This window comes from Peromyscus maniculatus, chromosome 4, assembly GCF_049852395.1.
Source record: "Peromyscus maniculatus bairdii isolate BWxNUB_F1_BW_parent chromosome 4, HU_Pman_BW_mat_3.1, whole genome shotgun sequence".
NCBI lineage: Eukaryota > Metazoa > Chordata > Mammalia > Rodentia > Cricetidae > Peromyscus > Peromyscus maniculatus.
In genome coordinates this window covers 136672493-136693401 of record NC_134855.1, presented here as the reverse complement: position 1 = coordinate 136693401, position 20909 = coordinate 136672493, and the positions used below count along the sequence as shown (strand labels likewise).

Genomic DNA, 20909 nt, shown 5'->3' with positions numbered 1-20909 from the left:
CCATAACTTTCACACTCTACTGAAATGACGTACGTCTCTCTCTTCCTCTAGACTTGATATTCCCTGAGGATGGGAACCTTGTTATTTGCTTCTAGATTCCAGGTGCTTAGCATAAGAATGAGTAAACCTGATTTTAAACTCTTTTCTTTTTCTCTTTGTTAGATATGCAACCGCTGTCTCCAATTTCTGTCCATGAACGCTACAGCTCTCCTGCTGCAGGGAGTGCTAAGAGGAGACTTTTTGGAGATGACCCACCGAAGGAGATGTTTACAGATAAGATTATGGCAGAAGGAACAAAACTGAAAATTGCCCCTTCAAGTGTTACTGCTGAAAGCTTATCCATTTCCCCTGGGCAAGCTCTGCTGACAATGACCACAACCACAGTAACGGGGACAACCGGACAGAAAGTTACAGTTCCTTTGCATGGTAACATCTTCATCTCTACTTTATACTTTTGAGTTAGATAAAAATTTAAGAAATGTCTTATTAAATTGGATCACATGATGTAACACTGTTTTTTTAAGATTTATTTTTATTTTATGTGCATAGAGTTTTGCTTGTATGAATGTCTATGTACCATGTACATGCCTGATGCCCACAGAGGCTAGAAGAGGATATCAGATTTCCCTGAACTGGAGTACAGGTGGTTGTGAGCCACCGTGTGGATGCTAGGAACTGAACCTTGGGTCCTCTGCAGGAGCAGTAAATGCTCTTAACCATTGAGCCATCTTTTCAGCCCAGTATTTTATTTGTAAACCGCAATTATTTTCTTTTTCTTTAACTGACCCTGTATTTTAGGGCAGTTTAAGATTCACTGTAGAATTGATAAGGAGGAGAGCTATTTCTCATACACTTCTTGTCATCATCCCTGCTCTCTCCCACAGCCTCTGAAAACATCAATATTACACCAGGCCAACATGTTCTTAGAATCAGTGAGCCTACATTGGTGCATCACCACCCAAAGCCCACAGCTTACATTAAGGTTTACCCTTGGTATTTTACATTCTGTGAATTTTGATGATATATAATGACGTGTGTCTGCTTTCATAGTAGCATACACTATAGTCTTACTGCCCTAAAGTATTCAGTTCTCCACCTCTTGTTCTGTTTTGAACCTATACTACTTTTTAAATTTTTACATTTTATAAATTTACAACCCTTTTTGTTAGAATTTACTTTATTATCTGAGCTTTATAAACTAGTGTATTAGGAAAGATTTTTTCAAGACATCTTAAGTACACAAAAGAGTAAAATTGGCTTTTTAAAATATTAAAGTAGGACCAGTGAGGTGGCTCATCAGCTAAAGGATCTTTCTTGTAAGTCTGACAACCCAAGTTCAGTCCCCAGAACTCACATGACTCCTGCAGGTTGTCCTCTGACCTCCACACACACATCATGGCACATATACACACACACTCCTCCCCATAAATAAAATACATAAATGATGTTTTTGAAAGTTTTAATTGGCATATAAAAACATCACAAGCACATACAAAATAGAAGACAAGGTTTTTTTATTGTCTGTCTGTCTGTTTGTTTGTTTGTTTGTTTGTTTGTTTTTGAGACAGGCCCTCTCTCTATACCTGGCTGACTTTAACTCATCATGCAGCCTGGGCTGGCCTCAAATTCACAGCAATCCTCCTACCTTAGACTCACAAGTACAGAGATTATAGGCATGAATCATCATACCCTCCCACTCAAAATTTGTTTTTTTAAATAAAATTAAGCATAAAAATATCAAAATTAGACATGATCTTGTTTGAGAAAGAGAAAAAACAAAACTTCATTTCCAACATATAGTTACTATTTTACAGCTGCCTTCTCTTCTAACATATCCCTATGCTTATTCATACACAGACATGCATACATACATATAAAAAATTGACAACTTTATTGGGAACATTCAGCTTGGATCTCAAACTGAGAACTTTTGCTTGTGCATTCAGGTGTTGCCAATGATGCTGGAGAGATCACACTGGTTCCTATTTCCATGAATACAACTCAGGAGTCCAAAGCTGAGAGCCCTGTATCACTGACTGCCCAGTCATTAATTGGTACCTCTCCAAAACAGACCCATCTGACCAAAGCACAAGATGCTCATCTGACCGGAGTAAGCAAGCCAAAGAGAACTGGGTCCTTAGCACTGTTTTATAGAAAGGTATGTGTTTCTATAGCCTCTGTGGACTGGGGTACTGAGTATTAAACCAGAGCATTGTATATTCATTTTTATTTTACATTTAAATTATTTTTATGTGTATGGGTGTTTTCCCTGCATGTATATCTGTGCACCATACTTGTGTAGTGCCTTCAGAGGCCAGAAAAGGGGTCAGATCCTTTTGTTAATGGAGTTACAGTTCTCGTTGTTATTAGCTACTATGTGGCTGCTGGGATTTGAACTCTAGTCATTTGGAAGAACAGTCAGTGCTCTTAACCACTGAGCCATCCTGGCTTGGATTTTGGTGTCTCTATGCTTATTAAGTGTGGCTTATTGTCAGTCTATATATCTTGGCATAAATGTCTGTTTAGTTCCTTTGCCTACTTTAGTTGGATTTTTGTGATTGTTACAGGAGTCCTTTATTTATTCTGGATATTCTTACAGATTCATGATTTTCAGATACTTTCCCCCATTATAGGAGTTGTCTTTTCACTCTGTTGATTATATTCTTTGATGCATAAAATTTCCTAACTTGCATGGTGGCGCACGCCTTTAATCCCAGCACTCGGGAGGCAGAACCAGGCAGATCTCTGAGTTTGAGGCCAGCCTGGTCTACAGAGCAAGATCCAGGACAGGTACCAAAACTACACAGAGAAACCCTGTCTCAGAAAAAAAAAAATCCTAACTTTGACAAAAGTTTTTTTCTTTTGAGTATGTATATGTGTATATGCATGTGTGGATGTGCATGGAACTAGCGGTTAATGTTGGATGTCTTCCTCAGTCACTCCCTACCTTATTTTAAAAATATGTTTATTTAGGGGATGGAGAAATGGCTCAGCAGTTAAGAGGACTGGCTTTTCTACCAGAGACCCAGGTTCAATTCCCAGCACCCAGGTAGTGGCTCACAACAGTCTGTAACTCCAGTCCCTTGTGGCCTCAGGCACCATGCACACTGTAAACCACGGACCCATCTCTCCAATCCCAGGAGACTTTTTTTTTTTTTTAATAGTTTTGCTTCCCAAGTTATTTTCAGGCTCAGAAATTCAGATCTTTCCTACCTGGAATATTAAATCTTTCAGCAATTTTACTCCACCCAAAAGAGAATACTCAGGGCTTCTGAACACTTGAAAAGCTTGAAGTCATAATAGTTATGATGCAGGTAGACCTTGTTTTTATTCTTCCTTACTTTACTTGGTGGCATTATAGAGTAATAAGCATAATCTTTAAAAAAAAAAAACTAATTTTTCAAAGAGAATTTTGTTTTCATCTATACTCTCTACCCACCAGTGAACTACTGCTATGAAACAAAAAAATTTAGATGATTTGATAATTAACAGCCTACCTGTTTTTTTTTAACCTTGGCCTATAAGCCCATATTCATGCTAAGACATAAAAACTTGAGAAATGATTTGTTTTATAACAATGTGTTTTCTTCTATCTTAGGTCTATCATTTGGCAAGTGTGCGCTTACGTGATTTATGTTTAAAACTTGATGTTTCAAATGAGTTACGAAGGAAGATCTGGACATGTTTTGAATTCACTTTAGTTCACTGCCCTGATTTAATGAAAGATAGGCATTTGGATCAGCTCCTTCTGTGTGCCTTTTACATCATGGCAAAAGTATGTATAGGACGGGAGAAGGTCTTTGCCCTAATAGCCTTAACTTGAAGCATCCATAAACAGCTGTTGAACTCGATCCTTAGTTTTCCTTTTGTGCTACAAACCAGTATTGCTTACCATTATTAATACTTTCAAGCTACTACATTGTCGGGACTTTTCTGTGAGTTTCATAATAATCAGCTTTTCCACTTGATAAGACTACAGTTTGCCTTGGGCCAGTGAGATGGCTCAGTGGGTAAAGGTGCTTGCCATACAAGCCTGACAGCCTGAATTTGATTTCTGGTACCCACAGTGGAAGGGAAGAAAGGGAAAACTAACTCCTGAACATTGTCCTCTGACCTTCACACATGTTCTGTGTCACATATGCTCCTGAGTTCATATACACACCATCATTATCATCATAAATGAAATTCTAAGTTTTTAAAAAAGAATACACTGGTTTAAAGGAATTGGGAAATGTGAATAGCTCATTTCCACCTCTACTTATAACATTTCTGATATAAAACTTTAAAGAGAGTATTACATTCGGATGAGTAAGGCCCAGAGCTGAAAGTCACTTGGCTAAAGTTACCCAGTAAAGTGGCAACACAGGCCCTCTTCATTCATAATCTGGTGTAGGATGCCTCTGTTCTTTATTGCCTTTCCTTTGTATTGTGCTGCATTGCAAGTAGTTTTTGCTTTTAGTTGCTACATCATGTTTTAGGTCATAAAATAAGCTATCTTGCTTGTTTTTTAAAAGTTTGACATATGAGAAAAATCATTTATAACTTCTATTTTGACAGTATATTGGCCAAACTAGCAATCTTAACCAATGTATATAATTTTAAGACCTGATTTTTAAGCGTTTGAGGCAGAGGGTATGTTTCCAGACTCTTGTGACCTTCCTGTCTAATATCTCTTTAAAAATGATATATAGGAGCTGGAGAGATGGCTCAGTGGATACAAGCACTGGTTGCTTTTCAAGAGGACCTCGGTTCAATTCCCAGTACCCACGTGGCTTTTACTACCTCCTGTAACTCTAGTTCTAGGGGATCTGATATCCTCTTCTGGCTTCCTTGGCCCCCAGACATGCATTTGGAACATAGGCATTCATGCAGACAAACACTCATACACTAAAATAAAAATAATTTTAAAAAATCTCTATACAAAGTGTTAATAAATGTTTTTAACTAAAATCATTTGTGTTTTTCCAGAAATCTATCAGAATTGAGGCTTTTCCACTTCTAAGTCATCATTATAGAAAATGGGTTCAGTGCTAATGGACAGTCAATCAGGGAAGGATTAATTGAAGCTGATGTTATGATAACAGATTACAGAAGGGATTCCTCTGGGTCACTAATCTGTTTCCTTTCCTTAGGCCTACTGTGACTTCTAAGTATTAGAATTCCTACAAACTGTCTTAAAACATTCTAAATCTAATCCTATAATAACTACTCAGTTCTTTTATGAGTCACTGCAAGACATTTTCTGTCCGATATTAGGTGGTTAATTTACTTTTAAATAAGTCCTTAAAAGTAATAAAACCATGGACTGCAGGGAGTTCCGTGGTCTGTGTTTTCTTCTACTGCTTTTCGTAAAATTCCTTTTCAGTATAGTTCTATCCTACCAGTTCTGGTGCTTTTTGATTAATGAAACTGTTAACTGTGTCCCCACAGGCCACAAAGACTGAACTTTAAAGGTAACAAAAATCAGAATTGTATGTGGTTTTCCGTCATGAATTGGCCTGCGGTTAATGGCTTTCTGCAAGACTGCTCTCAATACCAACCTGTAATTGAAGTTTTTGTTCAGAGCCATTTTTCTTTCAAAAGCAGTTGATAAATGTAATTTTTCTTTTCCCTAGGTAACAAAAGAAGAAAGAACTTTTCAAGAAATAATGAAAAGTTATAGGAATCAGCCCCAAGCTAATAGTCATGTGAGTTACATTATTTTTCCTACTGTCCAAAAATAGTTTTTTTTTTTTTTTTTGTGCCATTTCTTTGCTGACAAGTCATATAAAAAGTAGTTGCTTGATAGTTTTACTGTAGTTTGGATATTCCGGTTAGTGGATGCCTGTAAACTCAAGAAATAGTTTCATTAAATATAAGCCAGAAATCTGTCTCTTGGCGACTCATCCATATCATGAATATATTCTCAAAAATTCTGGAGTAACTTCTGTTCATTTTAAGAGGAGAGACATTGTTTTACTAGAAAACCTAGCAAAAGATACATATAATATTTTATTGTTTGTTTTTTGGGGTTTTTTTTTTTTTTTTTTTTTTTTTTTTTTTTTTTTTGAGACAGTCTCACCTTTTAGCCCTAGCTGACCAGGAACTAACTATATGGATCAGGGTGGACTCAAATTCACAAAGATCTGCCTGCCTTTGCCTCCCAAGTACTGGGATTAAAGGTGTGCATTGTAACAGTTGACTACTAATAACATTTCTTTCTTCCTTTCTTTTTTTTTTTTTTTTTTGTTTGTTTTTCGAGACAGGGTTTCTCTGTGTAGCTTTGTGCCTGTCCTGGAACTCACTTGGTAGCCCAGGCTGGCCTCGAACTTACAGAGATCCGCTTGGCTCTGCCTCCCGAGTGCTGGGATTAAAGGCATGCGCCACCACCGCCCGGCTCTTTCTTTTCTTTTCTCTCTCTCTCTTTTTTTTTTTTTCTTCCTGAGACAGGGTTTCTCTGTATAGCCCTGGCTCTTCTGGAACTCACTCTATAGACCAGGCTGGCCTCAGACTCAGAGATCCGCCTGACTCTACCTCCCAAGTGCTGGGATTAAAGGCGTGTACTACCACTGCCCAGCCAATTTTAAATTTTGATGAAAGCCCATATGAGAATTATTTCTTAATTGACTTTATTTTGCTATTATTTGGATTTTGTTTAATTTGTATCTGTTTGTGACTGAGTGATCCTTCTCCCTCTGGCTTGTAGGTGTATAGGAGTGTTCTCTTGAAAAGTATTCCAAGAGAAGTTATGGCATACAATGGTGATTGTGAAATGACAGATGATGGTAAGCTACCCAACTTAATGTGCTGTACATAATAAATCTTTGACTATATTATACACAATATGGTAGATCTCAGGCAACATGGACTCATAATGTAGGAGGAATGAGCAATACAGTCACACTGTTTTTAAAGATTTGCTTATTTGTGTGGGGGGGGGGGGAGGGGAGGGGAGGGGAGGGGAGGGGAGGGGAGGGAAGGAGAGAAAGAAACTGACTGTAGGTGTGGAGGCCAAAAGAGGGTGTTGGATTCCCAGAGCTGGCATTATAGGCATTTGTAATTTGTCTGATGTGGATGCTGGGAACCAAACTGACCTCTGCAATAGTAGTACATTTTTAACTGGTCCATCTCTCCAACTTCCTGCACCCCGCTTTTTTTTCTTGTATTGCTAGAGATTAAACCGAAAGCCTTAATCATGCTAGGCAAGCACTCTAACCACTGCACTACACTCTCAGACCTAAAGGCAATTTTTAAATTGCACAGCTCTGTATCACTCTAGTGTTGGCTTGGTTAGTGTTGATTGTCATCTAGAAAGCCTCCAGACACGATTCTGGGGGATTGTCCTAAGGAGGTTGATTGCGATGGGCAAAGAAGAGCAGCAGCACCCGTCCCTGAGCTTGGGTCCTAGACTGCCTAACACGAGGAAGTTCGCTGAGTGTGCACAGCCATCATTCTCTGCATCCAACTGGGGATGCACGTGACTGCTGCCTCGACTTCCTGTCATGATGAGCTGTACCCTGACCATGTGCCAAAACAAAGCTGTTCTCCTACGTGCTTTCAGAGTATTGTATCCCAGCAGCAGGAAGAGTAACAGAGATAGGTGTACTGGGATTAAACTTTGAAGAACGGTCAGCAGTCCTGTTGTGCTAAGTTTTTGTGGCAGTAACACCCCTGAGAGAAACCATGTCAAAGAAGGGGAGAAGAAAAGAAGACAGGGTTGGCTCAGAGTTACTGTTCCATGGCCAACTGACTTCATTATTTCTGGGCTCTCAGGAGGCAGTCAGCATGGTGGGGAACAGCAGGAAGGAGTCTGACTATTAACTGTAAAGGCCCACCTCCAGGGACTTTCTTCCTTTAACTAGGTCCTATCTCCTAAAATTTCCACTGCCTCCCAAAATGATGCCACCAGCTGGGAATCAGATGTAAACCATTTGATAATCTTTCAGAATTTGACGATTTCAGGATTTGGAGACCATATTTACTTCTTTTTACTTAAACATATTATTCCCTAGGCAGCGTGGAATACATAAAAGAACAAACCATGTGGAACAGCAAAGGCCCCTGGATTCTTTGCCTGTTCTGTGGAGTTTGTTTGCTTTTGTTTTATGAGACAAGATTTCTAGCCCAGGCTGATCTCCTTGTGTGCAAGAATTCTGACTCTTCCATCTCCTGAGCACTGTGATTAAATGTTTGTGGAACCATGCAATCTATGCGGTGCTGAGAACTGAACCCAGGACTCGGAGTATGCTAGACAAGCACTCCATCAACTGAGCTACAGCTGTACCCCAAAAATTACTTTTGAAAAAGCATGCACAGGGACTGGAGAGATGGTTTAGTGGTCAAGAGTGTGAAATGTTCTTGCAGTGCACTCACGTAGCTGTTTACTGTCCAGCAGTCATCTCGATGGCCACTGCCTTCTTCATCTTTAAGCGGCAAGGATCACAACCTGAGTCTTCTCAATCTGAAGACTAATGACTGTACAAAGGCACCAGATGCAGTTGTTGAGCAGACCCTTAAGAAGCTGGATGTAGATCGCCTTAACACGTGTCCTAAACAGTCCCCATGAGACATAGTACTACTTCCCCTTACATTCTTTCCTCCAGTGTTCGTATGTCATCTTGGGATATAGAACTGTGTGTCTACTCATTACTATGGGATGGTTTGCCTTCTTCTTTTCCACTTGCACTTATAATCCTGACAAAAATTTCAAACCAAAGATCCATGTTAAGGTATTCATATTTTTTCTATAAAACTGAAATTTATAATTTAATGAAAACATTATATAATTACAGTTGATTCATGTGATGAGATTGACCTACAACAGCTATTACCGAGTTTCTGAGTTTGTTTTCTGTTACTATGACAAGATACCTGAGACTGTATAATTAAGAAAAAACAGAAATTTAATATTTCACTTCTGCAAGTTGAAGAGCTCAGGTTGAAGAAGCATTTCTGGTCAAGGCCTTCTTGTTGATGGGGGAGATTCTACAAGAGTCTGAACTTGTACAGAGTACCACATGGCAAAAGCAGCTTCTCCGACGGTTGAGCCAAATAAGCAGTTTGTTTATTGTATTCTATTTTAAGAACCGTAATCTTGGGAGGTTTGTTTTGTTTTGGTTCTAATTTTTTTTAATATGTATAGATGCTGCACATCTGTGCACCACTTACATGTAGTACCCTTGGAGGCCAGAAGAAAGAGTCAGATTCCCTGGAACTGGATCGACTGTGAGCCACCATGTGGGTGCTGGGAACTAAACCCAGGTCCTCTGCAAGAGCAAAAAATGCTTTTAACCATTGAGCTATCTCTCTAGCCTTTGTCTATTTGGTTTTAAAATTTTTTTTTTTTGAAATTTATATATGTATACAGGTGCCCATGGAGGTCAGAAGAGCACCTTGCCAGAATGTGCAGGCCCTGACTTTAATTCCCAGCACTTTGCTGTGGGAGATGACATCCAAACTGGGTCTGAGACCCTTTTGGAGTTTTCCAGGGGTTACATAGCCCTGAACTATGAAGGGGGGAGGGATGACAACAGGTCACTCTTAATACAAGTAAGCTGAAGTTTATATACTTTTCCCTAAGCAGTGAGTAGATAAAAGCTCTGCCTGAAGTCACAATCTATTCCTGAGTGACACCAACAAATAGGAAAGCACCGTAGGCAAACTTGAGAGTTCCTGTTTACAAGAGAAAACAAGAGTTCTAGAATGTACTGGCCAATTGGGTGGCTCATGCCTAATTACCAACACTCTGGAGGCTGGGGCAGGAAGATGGCTGCAAGTTTGAGGTTACCTTCTACTACAGATAAGACTGTCTCAACAAACAACAAACTCTACTACTTACTTCCCTTGCGTTTGCAGAAAGATAAACACAATTCTTTTTTCTTTTGTTTGTTTTGTTTTGTTTTTCGAGACAGGGTGTCTCTGGGTAGCTTTGGAGCTTTCCCTAGAACTCACTCTATAGCCCAGGCTGGCCTCGAACTCACAGAGATCCCCCTACCTCTGCCTCCCCAGTGCTGGGATTAAAGGTGTGCACCACCACCACCCAGCCAAACAGTTTATCTTTTATTTTTTGAGCCATGGTCTCACTACGCAGCCTTAGCTGGCCTAGAACTCTATGTGCTGCCGTCAGAGGTGTGTGCCATCATATCTGGCTCATTTTGCTGCTTTCTTAACCTATGAATATATGCCTTGCCTTTTAGAGTCATTCCACCTTCTTCAGACAACCAGTATGAGCATCTGCAGGCCTTCCTGTACTCCCAAGTTCGGGGTTTTTCACTGCCACCCATTGGTAGAGTTGCTGAAGACCTAATCAGAGCTGGTTCCCCTTTTATAAAGGCCAGAGGTGACAGTGAGCTCAAAAACTGCCCTTGTGAAATGTGTTTTCTCAACAGTCACTAGAGAGAAGAGCACCACATTCAGTCAACACAATTCCATTTTTCTAGATTCTGATTGGATTATTTGTTTTAACAAAGTCTCATAGTATATCTCAGGGTGGCTTGGACTCTTGATTCCCCCTATCTCAGCCCTCCAATTGCTGGGATTACAGGCATGGGCCACTACACTCCCGGTTTGATTTGTAAAGAGCACAGAAAGATTTTTCTAAAAATATTAATTGCTTTTTATAAGGATTTGTATTTTCTTTTAATTTTGTTAGAAGGAATGTAATCCAAGTCACTAACGTAATATTGAAGAATACCTATCACAATGAAGAATTCTTCTTAACAGACATAGAAGATGCCACAAAGACGCCCAACTGTTGCAGTGAACCAGTGAAAGAGGAAAGGGGTGATCTTATCAAATTCTACAATACAATCTATGTAGGAAGAGTGAAGTCATTTGCATTGAAGTATGACTTGTCCAATCAGGACCATATAGTAAGTTTTTTTTTTAAATAATTTATTTTATTTGCATTGGTGTTTCGCCTGCATGTACATCTGTGAACTTGTCAGACCTTGGAGTTACAGACAGGTGTAAGCTGCCATGTAGGTGCTGGGAATTGAACCCAGGTCCTCTGGAAGAGTAGTGTGCTCTTAACTGCTGAGCCATCTCTCCAGCCCCCATATAGTATGTTTTAAGTCTTGCTACTTTCTTCAAAAGATTTTAAATTTTTAATTTAAATATATTTATGTAATTTCCCCCTTATACTTTCAGTTCCTTCAAAGTCATTCCCCTCCCCCACACTCCCTCTCAAATTGATGGCCTCTTTTTCTTTGTTATTATAACACATATATTGTTATGCCCAGAGTCCGGACCCCCAAACACCATCAAGAGACCAAATCTGATGCAAAAGCAAAGAGTCTTTTAGTGTGAGTTAACTTTGGCCTCTCTATCCATCTCTCACAGCAGTGGAGCAAGAGGGACCCTGAGTAGCAATGGGGCAGGGTATTTATGGGGGGTCTGAGGGTCTATGGTCTACATAGGAACAGACTCAGGATTGGTGCACCTCCAAGTTGAAGGTGCCTGTCCTTGGCTTAATTGGTCAGTGGCAGCTGCAGGAAAGTTATCTCTTACGGCAGTTGCTGTGGTTACTACTGTATCTTATCTTTATCATGAGCCTGCTAGTTGTAACTTTTAATTGTCCCCTTACCATGTGGGGACATCTGGTGGGGTTTTTTTTAGCAACTAGGGCTAGGCCCAAGGTCGGGAGCTCTAAGGCACATTTTGCTGTGCCAGGGGCCTACATCCTGCAGGGTCTTTGCTGCAGCGCCTCATGGCTTCGGAATAGCGAAGGCAGGGGTCTGGGCAAGGGCCTAGGTTCTGTGTGTGTGTGTGTGTGTGCGCGCATATAAATATATAAATATAACCTGAGTCCATTTGCTGTGGCATTTGTATATATGGATCAGGACTGATCACTTTGTATTGGATAACTAGCAGACAACAGAAATAGGATTTTGTTTCTTTCTTTTTGTGTGTGTGTGTTTGTTTGTTTGAGATTAGGACTCACTATGTAGCTCTAGCTGTTGTGTTCTGGAACTCTATGTAGACCAGGCTGGCTTCCAACTCAGATCTACCTGCCTCTGTCTCCCAAGTGCTGGGATTAAAGATGTGTGTAACCACCGCCCAGACTGGATTTTGTTTCTTATTGCATTCAACTAGTCTAAATCTTTTGATTGGAGAGTTTAGTCCATTTAGTCCTTTAATGTTCTTAAGTTATTGTTGAGAGTTATGTGTTGATTGCAGTTGTTTTATTGTTTGTTTTTTCTGTTTGTATTCTTAGTTATGCTTTGTATTTTATTAATGACAACCTTGTTTTCTTTCTAGAGTCTCTTGGCTGTGCTTCTTCCTCTTTGTAGTCCAAAGTATTGCTTCCAGTATTCACCTTAGGGTTGTTTTGGTGAACATAAATCATTTATTTATTTACTTATTTATTTATTTAGTGTGCTTTGGTGTTTTGCCTGCATGTATGTCTGTGTGAGGGTGTCAGATCTTGGAGTTATAGACAGCTGTGAACTGCCATGTGGGTGCTGGGAATTGAACCTGGGTCTTCTGGAAGATCAGTCAGTGCTCTTAACTGCTGAGCCATCTCTCCAGCCCCATAACATCAATCTTTTTGGTTTCTTCTTCAGTCATGGAAGATAGTTTTGGTGGGTACAGTAATTTGGGTTGTAGGCTTTTTAGAGTGCATTTCTCCAGCCTCTTCTGGCTTTCAAAGTTTCCATTGAGAAATCAGCTATTATTCTGATGGGCTTTCTTTTATATGTAACTTGTATTTTTTCTCTCTCAGCTTTCAATACTTTTGTTTATTTATTTATTTATTTATTTATTTATTTATTTATTTTTATTTTTTTTTTTTTATTTTTTTGTTCTGTGTTTTAACTATGATATGCCTTGGGGAGTTTCGTTTCTGGTCTTGTCTATTTGGGCTTCTGGGTGTTTCTTGTATCTGTATGGGTGTGTCTTTTCTTAGTTTGGGGAAGTCTTCTTATCTTCAAATCTGGTCTGTGCCATTGCCCTAGATTCTCTTCCTTCAACTTGGTGTCTATTCAAAGATTTGGTTTTTTCATGGTTTACCATAGTTCCTGCATAAATCCTTTTGTTGTGAGGTATACGCCAGAGAAGACTGCTTGGACGTGCATTTAAGCCAATAGAAAGTCTTTACTAGCCGGCCAGCAACTACACTGAGTGTTTGGGATCTCAAGCCTTTCCCAGGGTGAGCTTTAACCACAAAACCATGTCCTGTGTTGACATATGTCAGTTAACAAGAACACTAACCAGAAACAGAACTACAGAAGCCAGAAAGCAAGATTGGTACATTTAGAGACTTTCCCAGAACTTTGGATTTTGAGAAATTTGGCCTTTGTTTTAGTTTCGGCAGATGGTACTGTCTGTGTGCTAAGCTTTACAGCCTGAATGGTACTTTCATCATGGCGTCAGTTATGCTCAGGTCTGGAACCCTGTTACACCTTTCCTGTGTTTGTTTGTTTGTTTGTTTGTTTGTTTGTTTGTTTGTTTGTTTGTTTGTTTTTCGAGACAGGGTTTCTCTGTGTGATTTGGTGCCTGTCCTGGATCTCACTCTGTAGACCAGGCTGACTTCGAACTCACAGAGATCCGGCCCGGCCCTTTTCCTGCATTTTTAAAAATGTTTTTATATTCTTTGCTTGCATGGTCTAACCTCTGCTTTGTCTTTGAGACCTGATATTCTAACATCTACTTGATCTATTCTACTTGTCAGATTTTTCTGAGCTTCCTAATTAGAACATTGAGTTTTTCAGTTCCATCTTCATTTCAGCTGGAACTTTCTTCAGTGTTTTTCTTCATGGAGCCCAGTGTTCAAATCCTGGATTGCATTTGTCATTTCATTCAGCCTGCTTATGATTTCTTGGGCATCACTTAGAAATTTCTTTTCTTTATGTTCATCTTTATTAGTCAATGAAACTTGGTTATGGTTTGTCTTTTTTTCTGTGGTGGTAGAGGGCTGGTTTGTTTGTATTATGATACTTGGAATTGAACGAGGCCCAAACCCTGTTCTTACCTTCATAGTATGAACACAGGATTCCACATGTTCTCAGCTTACCATTCCTAGTTATTTGTCCCAGTTTTTTGTTTTGTTGTTGTTTTGGAAAGACAGCCCAGGCTAGTCTCAGCTCATGAGTACTGGCGTTACAAACATGCCAATGTGCCCAACTTACCCAGAATCTTCAAATCTAGTTACAGGATTTCTCGGGTGATCCCAGAAGGTAAGTTTTAGCTTACCTATTAATCATTGATGAAAACAATGAGTAATAATTTTTTTTTGTCTTTTTCAGCCTTAAATAAGTTCTTAAAATATAAATATCTTTTAACAAATAATTGCCATAAGGACAAAAATATGTTTTTTCCTTTTGTCTTAAAATACAATTTCTGGGTTATTTTAGATGGATGCTCCACCCCTCTCGCCTTTTCCACATATTAAGCAGCAGCCAGGCTCCCCACGACGCATTTCCCAGCAGCATTCCATTTATGTTTCACCACACAAAAATGGATCAGGCCTTACCCCTAAGAGTGCTCTGTTGTACAAGTTCAATGGCAGCCCTTCTAAGGTAAGGTGCATACGGTCTTTGCTTTAGAACACCTCATATACATACTTGTTCAATGTTGGATTTTCAAGTTAGAATTTTCAAATAACTATGAAAAGGTTTGATTTCAAGTAACTTTACCTCTTAAAACTAGACTTCAGTTTATCAGGCAGCATTCACTAATCTTTTTGTTACAAAATTACCACTAATAAAATATAAGCTATTAATTGTGGCATGCTTTGTTTGACCAGAAACACTGCTACAAAGCTAGGCATGGTGGTTCATACCTGTAATTCCACTCAGTTCTTGAGTTGCTTGAAGTCTCAGAAGTGGGGCTAAAGAGGGATGCTTAGACCTGTTGTTAGAGGGAAGGAGTTTATTTGAAAGGTTGTTAACAACATGGGCCAATAAAACAGTGTGTGAGAATTCTAAGGAGAGTTCAGGCCGGAGTGGGGCTTCTTAAAGGACTCGAGAGAGCCAGGCTCCCTGCTTCTCTAGCATAGGGCAGGGGAGTGGGTGGGGAGCAGGATACATGGCAATACCCCTTTGATGTATCCTCCAAGCCTGCACATTCAACATCTCAAGAAAAAAATCTCAGGCACCTTTAAGCCTGTTGCTGGAGATTCACAGAGAATGCTATCAATAGGGTGCCTGTCAATATGTGTAGGTCGGGAGGGCCTGATGCAGATATTGTATAGCCTGAGCAGCAATCTGATCTGCATTCTAACAATGCTGAGGCAGGAAGATTGTGATTCACGTCTAGCCTAGACTACATAGCCTAGACTACATAGTCTTCCCAAAAAAAGCAGTATGTTTAGTTCTACAGATGTTCCAAGCATTAACTAGTCCCTGAGTTTGATCCTACTACCACAAAAAGAGAAGAAATGGAAAAGAGAGCATTACATTCAATTGATACAGTTATTTTGTTTTCTTGTTTGTTATTGTTTGTTTGTTGACATTTTAAGACAGGGTTTCTCTGTGTAGCCCTGCCTGTCCTGGAACTTGCCCTGTAGACCAGGCTGGCCTGAAACTCACAGACATCCACCTGCCTCTACTTTCTGAGTGCTGGGATTAAAGGTGTGCACCACCACTGCCCTGCTAGTTGCTACAACTTAATCCATTGCTGCCCATGTAGCTTTTCAGGGAAAGTTAGGATGTCTGTTTTTGTTTTGTTTTTCGAAACAAGGTTTCCTCTATGTGTAGCCCTGGAACTCACTCTATAAACTAGACTGGCCTTGAACTCAGATCTGCCTGCCTCTGCCTCCCAGATGCTGGGATTAAAGGTGTCCACTACCACCACCTTTTTTTTTTTTCCTGGAGAGAATATTCCTTTAATATCAACAATGACATGTTTAACAGCACAAGGACTGTGGAGAGAGAGGATGGTGGGGCTCTCTTTCCCTAACCAGCATGGACCTCAACAGCAGAACCCCCACAGCGTAGGAGCCCCTCAGTGAAGAAAAAAGGGAGGGGCTGGAAACTGGCAAACTGGGAGAGGCCGGGTAGTGAGAGCGGGGTTGAGGGCTGAGACCTAGCGCAGGTCTTCAGCAGTGAACATGCCCTTGGCCCTGCGTAGGATGGCGTCTTTGGCTGCATCATAGGGATGCTCCTTCGATGGGATCTCCAAGACAGCTGGAATGGACCGCTGGTGGGCATCAAGAGCATGCCGGACCATCTCTGCGATGTATTGGTTGATGAGAATGATGCCAATGTCATCCCTGTTTAGAAACGGCCTAAGGTGTCTTTGATCTCATTGATGGTGGTATCCTTCTCCACTACCAGGAAATTAGGGTGGCGGTTCTTGTTCAGCTCCCCTATGCTGCCCAGCAGGAAACCCGTCATCGTGTCCTTGTCTCCAATCACTGCGACTAGTTTACCCCTGCCCGCCATTCCAACAGCCGAGCAGACTGTTCCCCAAACACCTGAGATGCTCCCCACCACCTTTTTTTTTTTAAAGATGTTTTTTGTTTGTTAATTTTTACTTTATTATTTTATGTTAGTGTTTTGACTGCATGTATATCTATGCATCACTTATGTGCATGGTGCTCTTGGAGGCTAGAAGATAGCATTGGATCTCTTGGAACTGGAGTTTTGGACAATTGTGAGCTGCCATGTGGATGCTGGGAATTAAACCTGGGCCTCTGGAAGAGCACCTAGTGCTGTTAACCACTGAGCCATCTCTCTCTCTGGCCCGTTTGGTGTTTTTGTTTCACTTTGTTTTGAGAAATGTCTCAATAGATTGTACAAGCTGCCCTCAAACTTCTGAGGATTATAATCCCATGCTTATATGAGAATGTAATTTTAAAGAAGGGCTTTGACAGTTCAGTGCATTAGGTGGATGACAGCTAGGTTAGTGAGAAGTTAGAAAAGAGGGCCTCCTCTTGTGTCTACCTTTATGGAGAGGCGAGCTCCATCTTCACCCTGTGCACGGATGGAGGCATGCCAGACATAAGCTTTTTCAGTATTTCTGAGACTGCACAGCAGCATCTTAAGTTTCCAAAAGCCATAAATATTATTTGGACAAATTGTGAGTATCAGTGCAATAACAGCTCCTTAACTCCACACTTACTGTACTTGTCAAAGAAAATTGACCAAGATGAGACTTGTGTTTCCTCCTCCATGATTTATTTCTCATATGGTGTTTAGAAGATATTAGACTGTCTGGAATCCAAGGCAGTGATTCCAAAGCCAGAGTCAGAATCACCGAGGGAGCTTGGTGAACACCAGTACTGTCCTGCAGACTTGTGGAATCACAGAGAGCTAGCAGGCAGGTCCAGGTATAACATTGGCTCTAGACACCTGGGATGCAGTTTCAGGAACCACTTCTTTTTTTTTTTTTTTTAAGATTTATTTATTTATTATGTATACAGTGTTCTGCCTGCATGTTGCCTGCATGCCAGAAAAGGGCACCAGATCTCATTACGGATGGCTGTAAGCCACCATGTGGTTGCTGGGAGTTGAACTCAGGACCTCTGGAAGAGCAATCAGTGCTCTTAACCTCTGAGCCATCTCTCCAACCCCTCAGGAACCACTTCTCGTGTACCTATGACATCAGTATCACCTAGGATGACTCACAGACCCCCCCACACCAGCTAAATCTGAGTCTTTACATTATCAAGATTCACAGACAACCAGTAAGCACATCTGAGTTTTAAAGCATTACCATATTAAGCCAAGCATAGTGGTGCATCAGTCAGAGGCAGACAGACTTCTAGTAGTTCAAGGCCAGCCTGGGCTATATAATGAGACCCTGTGTCAGAGAAAAGAAAAAACCAATATGTTGGCTCAGAAGGTTAATGCCCTTCCCACCGAGCCTAATCACCTGAGTTACATCCTGGGACCTATGTGAAAGAAAAAGAGATGACTCCTGCAGATTGTCCTTTGATGTCCACCTGTGTGCTGTGACATGTACCTACCGCACCAACAACAGAGACAAACACACAAAAAATTTAAATATATATATATATATATAGTATGTGTATTTTATATTTATATAAATATATAATTACTATATAGTATATAGTATACATACCATATACTATATTATATAGTACATATACTGTATTTATATTATACTGCATTGTATCTTATATATAATAGACAATGCTAATTACTATTATTATTATTATTATTATTATTATGTGTATATATGTATATGTTACTCTGCTCTTTCAGAGGACCTAGGTTCAATTTCCAGCACCCACATGGTGGCTCACAACCATTTCTAATGCCAGTCTTGGGGGATCTGACCTCTCTTCTGGCCTCTGTGGGCACCAGGAGTGCACATGGTATCCATGCATATATGCAGACAAAAAATTCATATACATTAAATAAATAAATAATAATGAGATTTAAAAACAGACATAAACTTAGGATGCAGCTGGTCAGCAAGTGCAGTGAGGGAAAGCTGCACAGTCCTAATGTCTGAATTCTGTCTCAGAAACCCACACTGGTAGGGAAGAACCAACTCCCCAAAGTTGTTCTCTGACCTCTGTGCACATGCCATGGCAATAATGTGCCCTGTACACACAATACACACACACACACACACACACACACACACACACACACAAATGAATGCAACATGGACTGCTAGGCCAGTCTCAAAACATCTGATTCAGAAAGTGGATGATAAGGCTTGTGAATTTGCATTTCTAACATCAGCTGCTCAGTGCCTCTGCTACTTCTGTCTGCAGGTTACATTTTGAGAACTACTGTTAAAAGGTACATCTTGTTTTAAAACCACTCAAGAAACACCTCTTTAGGTTGATTTAGATTCAAAAGATAATCTTTACACCAGTGTTTGATTAGGGCAGAATAGAAAGGAGAAAGGCCGTTAGCTTAGTTCATTACTTACAGTTTCTCTTTTTTCCTGTCTTTGTAGAGTTTAAAAGATATCAACAACATGATAAGACAAGGTGAGCAGAAAACCAAGAAACGCGTAATAGCCATCAGTGGAGATGCAGAATCACCTGCCAAACGTCTCTGCCAAGAGAACGATGATGTTTTACTTAAACGCCTACAAGACGTTGTCAGTGAAAGAGCAAATCACTAACGGCACTCCTTTTTCTGATCAAAGCACTTTGGTGGTGTTCTGGAGAAAGTTGGGGCTCCATCCTTCACACTTTTGTCACTGGGTTATATAAAACTTGCACCAAAAGTAAGTTGCTTTTTAAAAACTTGTATTCAAAATGTATCTGACAGACATGTATTTTCAGTTAGATTAGAAAAAATATTTTAAGTGCCTTTATAAATATTATTATTTTTTAAAAATATTTGTTCTTTGGGTTACTTTTTAGGATGAATTAAGGAGAAACTATTTTTTAGCTGTCTTTTCAGAATGATCAAATGTCTCCTGTACTTTTTAATATGAGGTCAGTGAGTCTTCTTTGAGTTGCTTGTACTGTCTGCTCCTGTTGAAAGTCAGGTTAGCTTCCACAATATGTGGATTTGGTGATGCACCAGCCTGCCTTGGGTCCGCTGTAGTGACTGCACATCAGGTGTCACCGCCATGCTAGGCTGCCTGTGCCCTTGTCTTCTTCCTCTAGTAAGTACAAGCAGCTCTGTCCCTGAGCCCTGCACTGTCCCACTCCTTGCTTTCTAGTCCTGGGCCCTCTTAGCCTCATGTTACAACCCAATGAAAGGGACATTTGCTCCATTTTTAAAACTACCATATAGTTTTGATTTTCATGATATTACCTTAATTATTATATGTGATTGTATTCAGTTATGTAGTTTTCAAAATAAATTGTTTCTTAATCTAGTAGAATAAAATTCAGATAAATGAGAAATTAAATTTCATTAGTAATGTAGCATTATGATAAGATCATCCATTCTTGTTGGGCACAGTGGGACATGTCTATAATTCCAGCAACACAGGAGTATTGCTGGGAATGTCAGGCCAGCCTGGCTACGTAACAAGTTCCCCAGTGACTTGGGCTACATAGCAAGAGCCTGACTCAAAAAGACAGCTTTCATTCCTGGAAATATTTGAAGCTTTTACATTCAAATTACTTCATGCCTTAGAGTTGGAATGTTCCAGATCAAGAGTCACTTTTTCTTTCTGTCTTGTATCACTCTTTGTCCCAATAATTATGGTTTCTCGTGAGTTTTCCACTGGGGTTTAACTCCTGGATCCCCTTGAAGGTCTTTCCACACTAGAGGTATAGCCTTCTAAAGAATCAGGTCTTTAGTGTTCACCTCTTCTTGTGTGTTTCTAGAATCTGAAACAATGTGAATAAGCCGTTCATAATTAATATCTAGATGATGTATCTCTATAAATATTTTAGCTGCAAACTTATTTTTTAAAATATACAGTGTTGACCTGGCAGTCTAGCTCAGCATAGTGTAACTTATCCAAAACTAGCTAATTTGAATTGGTCCAAGATTTGACTGCCAATTAATGAATGGTAACCTAAATTTTATTTTTAAATTTTAAAAAGAGATTTGGGTTATGTTTTATTTTGCTGAAAATTGTATTCTTGTATTTTGTGTAGTATCTACACATGTTGTAATAAGCCAAATAATAGTCTGTCTTGAATCCTTGTACATATTTCTATGTAGCTATAACTACTGTATCACTTCCATTATTAATGTACAAAATATAAATGTGAATTTATTCAATGACTATGTTAAAAAACTTGACATGTTTTTACCAATTTTCAGGACTTTGTATTAATGTACATAAAACAGTAATAAAAATTAAAATTTTAAAAATTTTACTGAACTATTGTACTTTTTACTATATTACTAGAGGTTGATGCGCAGCCATCTAAAATTCATGTATTGGAGTTGGAGAGATGTCTCAGCTGTCAGGAGCACTGGCTGCTCTTGCAAAATACCAGAGTTTGGTTCCCAGCACCCACACTGGGCAACTTATAACAGCCTATAACTCCAGTTCCAAGGGACCCAATACCATCTTCTAGCCTCGAAGGGCAC

General features: G+C 39.8%; 1 protein-coding gene and 1 pseudogene across 3 annotated transcripts in view; one reads left to right on the top strand and one right to left on the bottom strand.

The window, feature by feature from the left end:
• The window catches only part of Rbl1 (RB transcriptional corepressor like 1), a 58824-nt gene extending 38137 nt beyond the window's left edge, over nucleotides 1–20687 (top strand). For 2 of the 3 annotated variants that reach the window (XM_076571066.1, XM_006984145.4), the window contains exons 15-22: nucleotides 163–426; nucleotides 1947–2158; nucleotides 3599–3775; nucleotides 5616–5687; nucleotides 6686–6764; nucleotides 10702–10850; nucleotides 14331–14495; nucleotides 18856–20687. In XM_076571066.1, the coding sequence (XP_076427181.1) occupies nucleotides 163–426; nucleotides 1947–2158; nucleotides 3599–3775; nucleotides 5616–5687; nucleotides 6686–6764; nucleotides 10702–10850; nucleotides 14331–14495; nucleotides 18856–19026 (1289 nt within the window). In that variant the 3' untranslated portion in view covers nucleotides 19027–20687. Of the gene's footprint in view, nucleotides 1–162; nucleotides 427–1946; nucleotides 2159–3598; nucleotides 3776–5615; nucleotides 5688–6685; nucleotides 6765–7991; nucleotides 8709–10701; nucleotides 10851–14330; nucleotides 14496–18855 lie in introns of those variants that run through there. The other variant, XM_042276660.2, reaches the window with a different exon arrangement.
• On the bottom strand, nucleotides 15857–16371 carry LOC102905183 (V-type proton ATPase subunit F pseudogene; annotated as a pseudogene).
• Nucleotides 20688–20909: the final 222 nt, after the last annotated feature.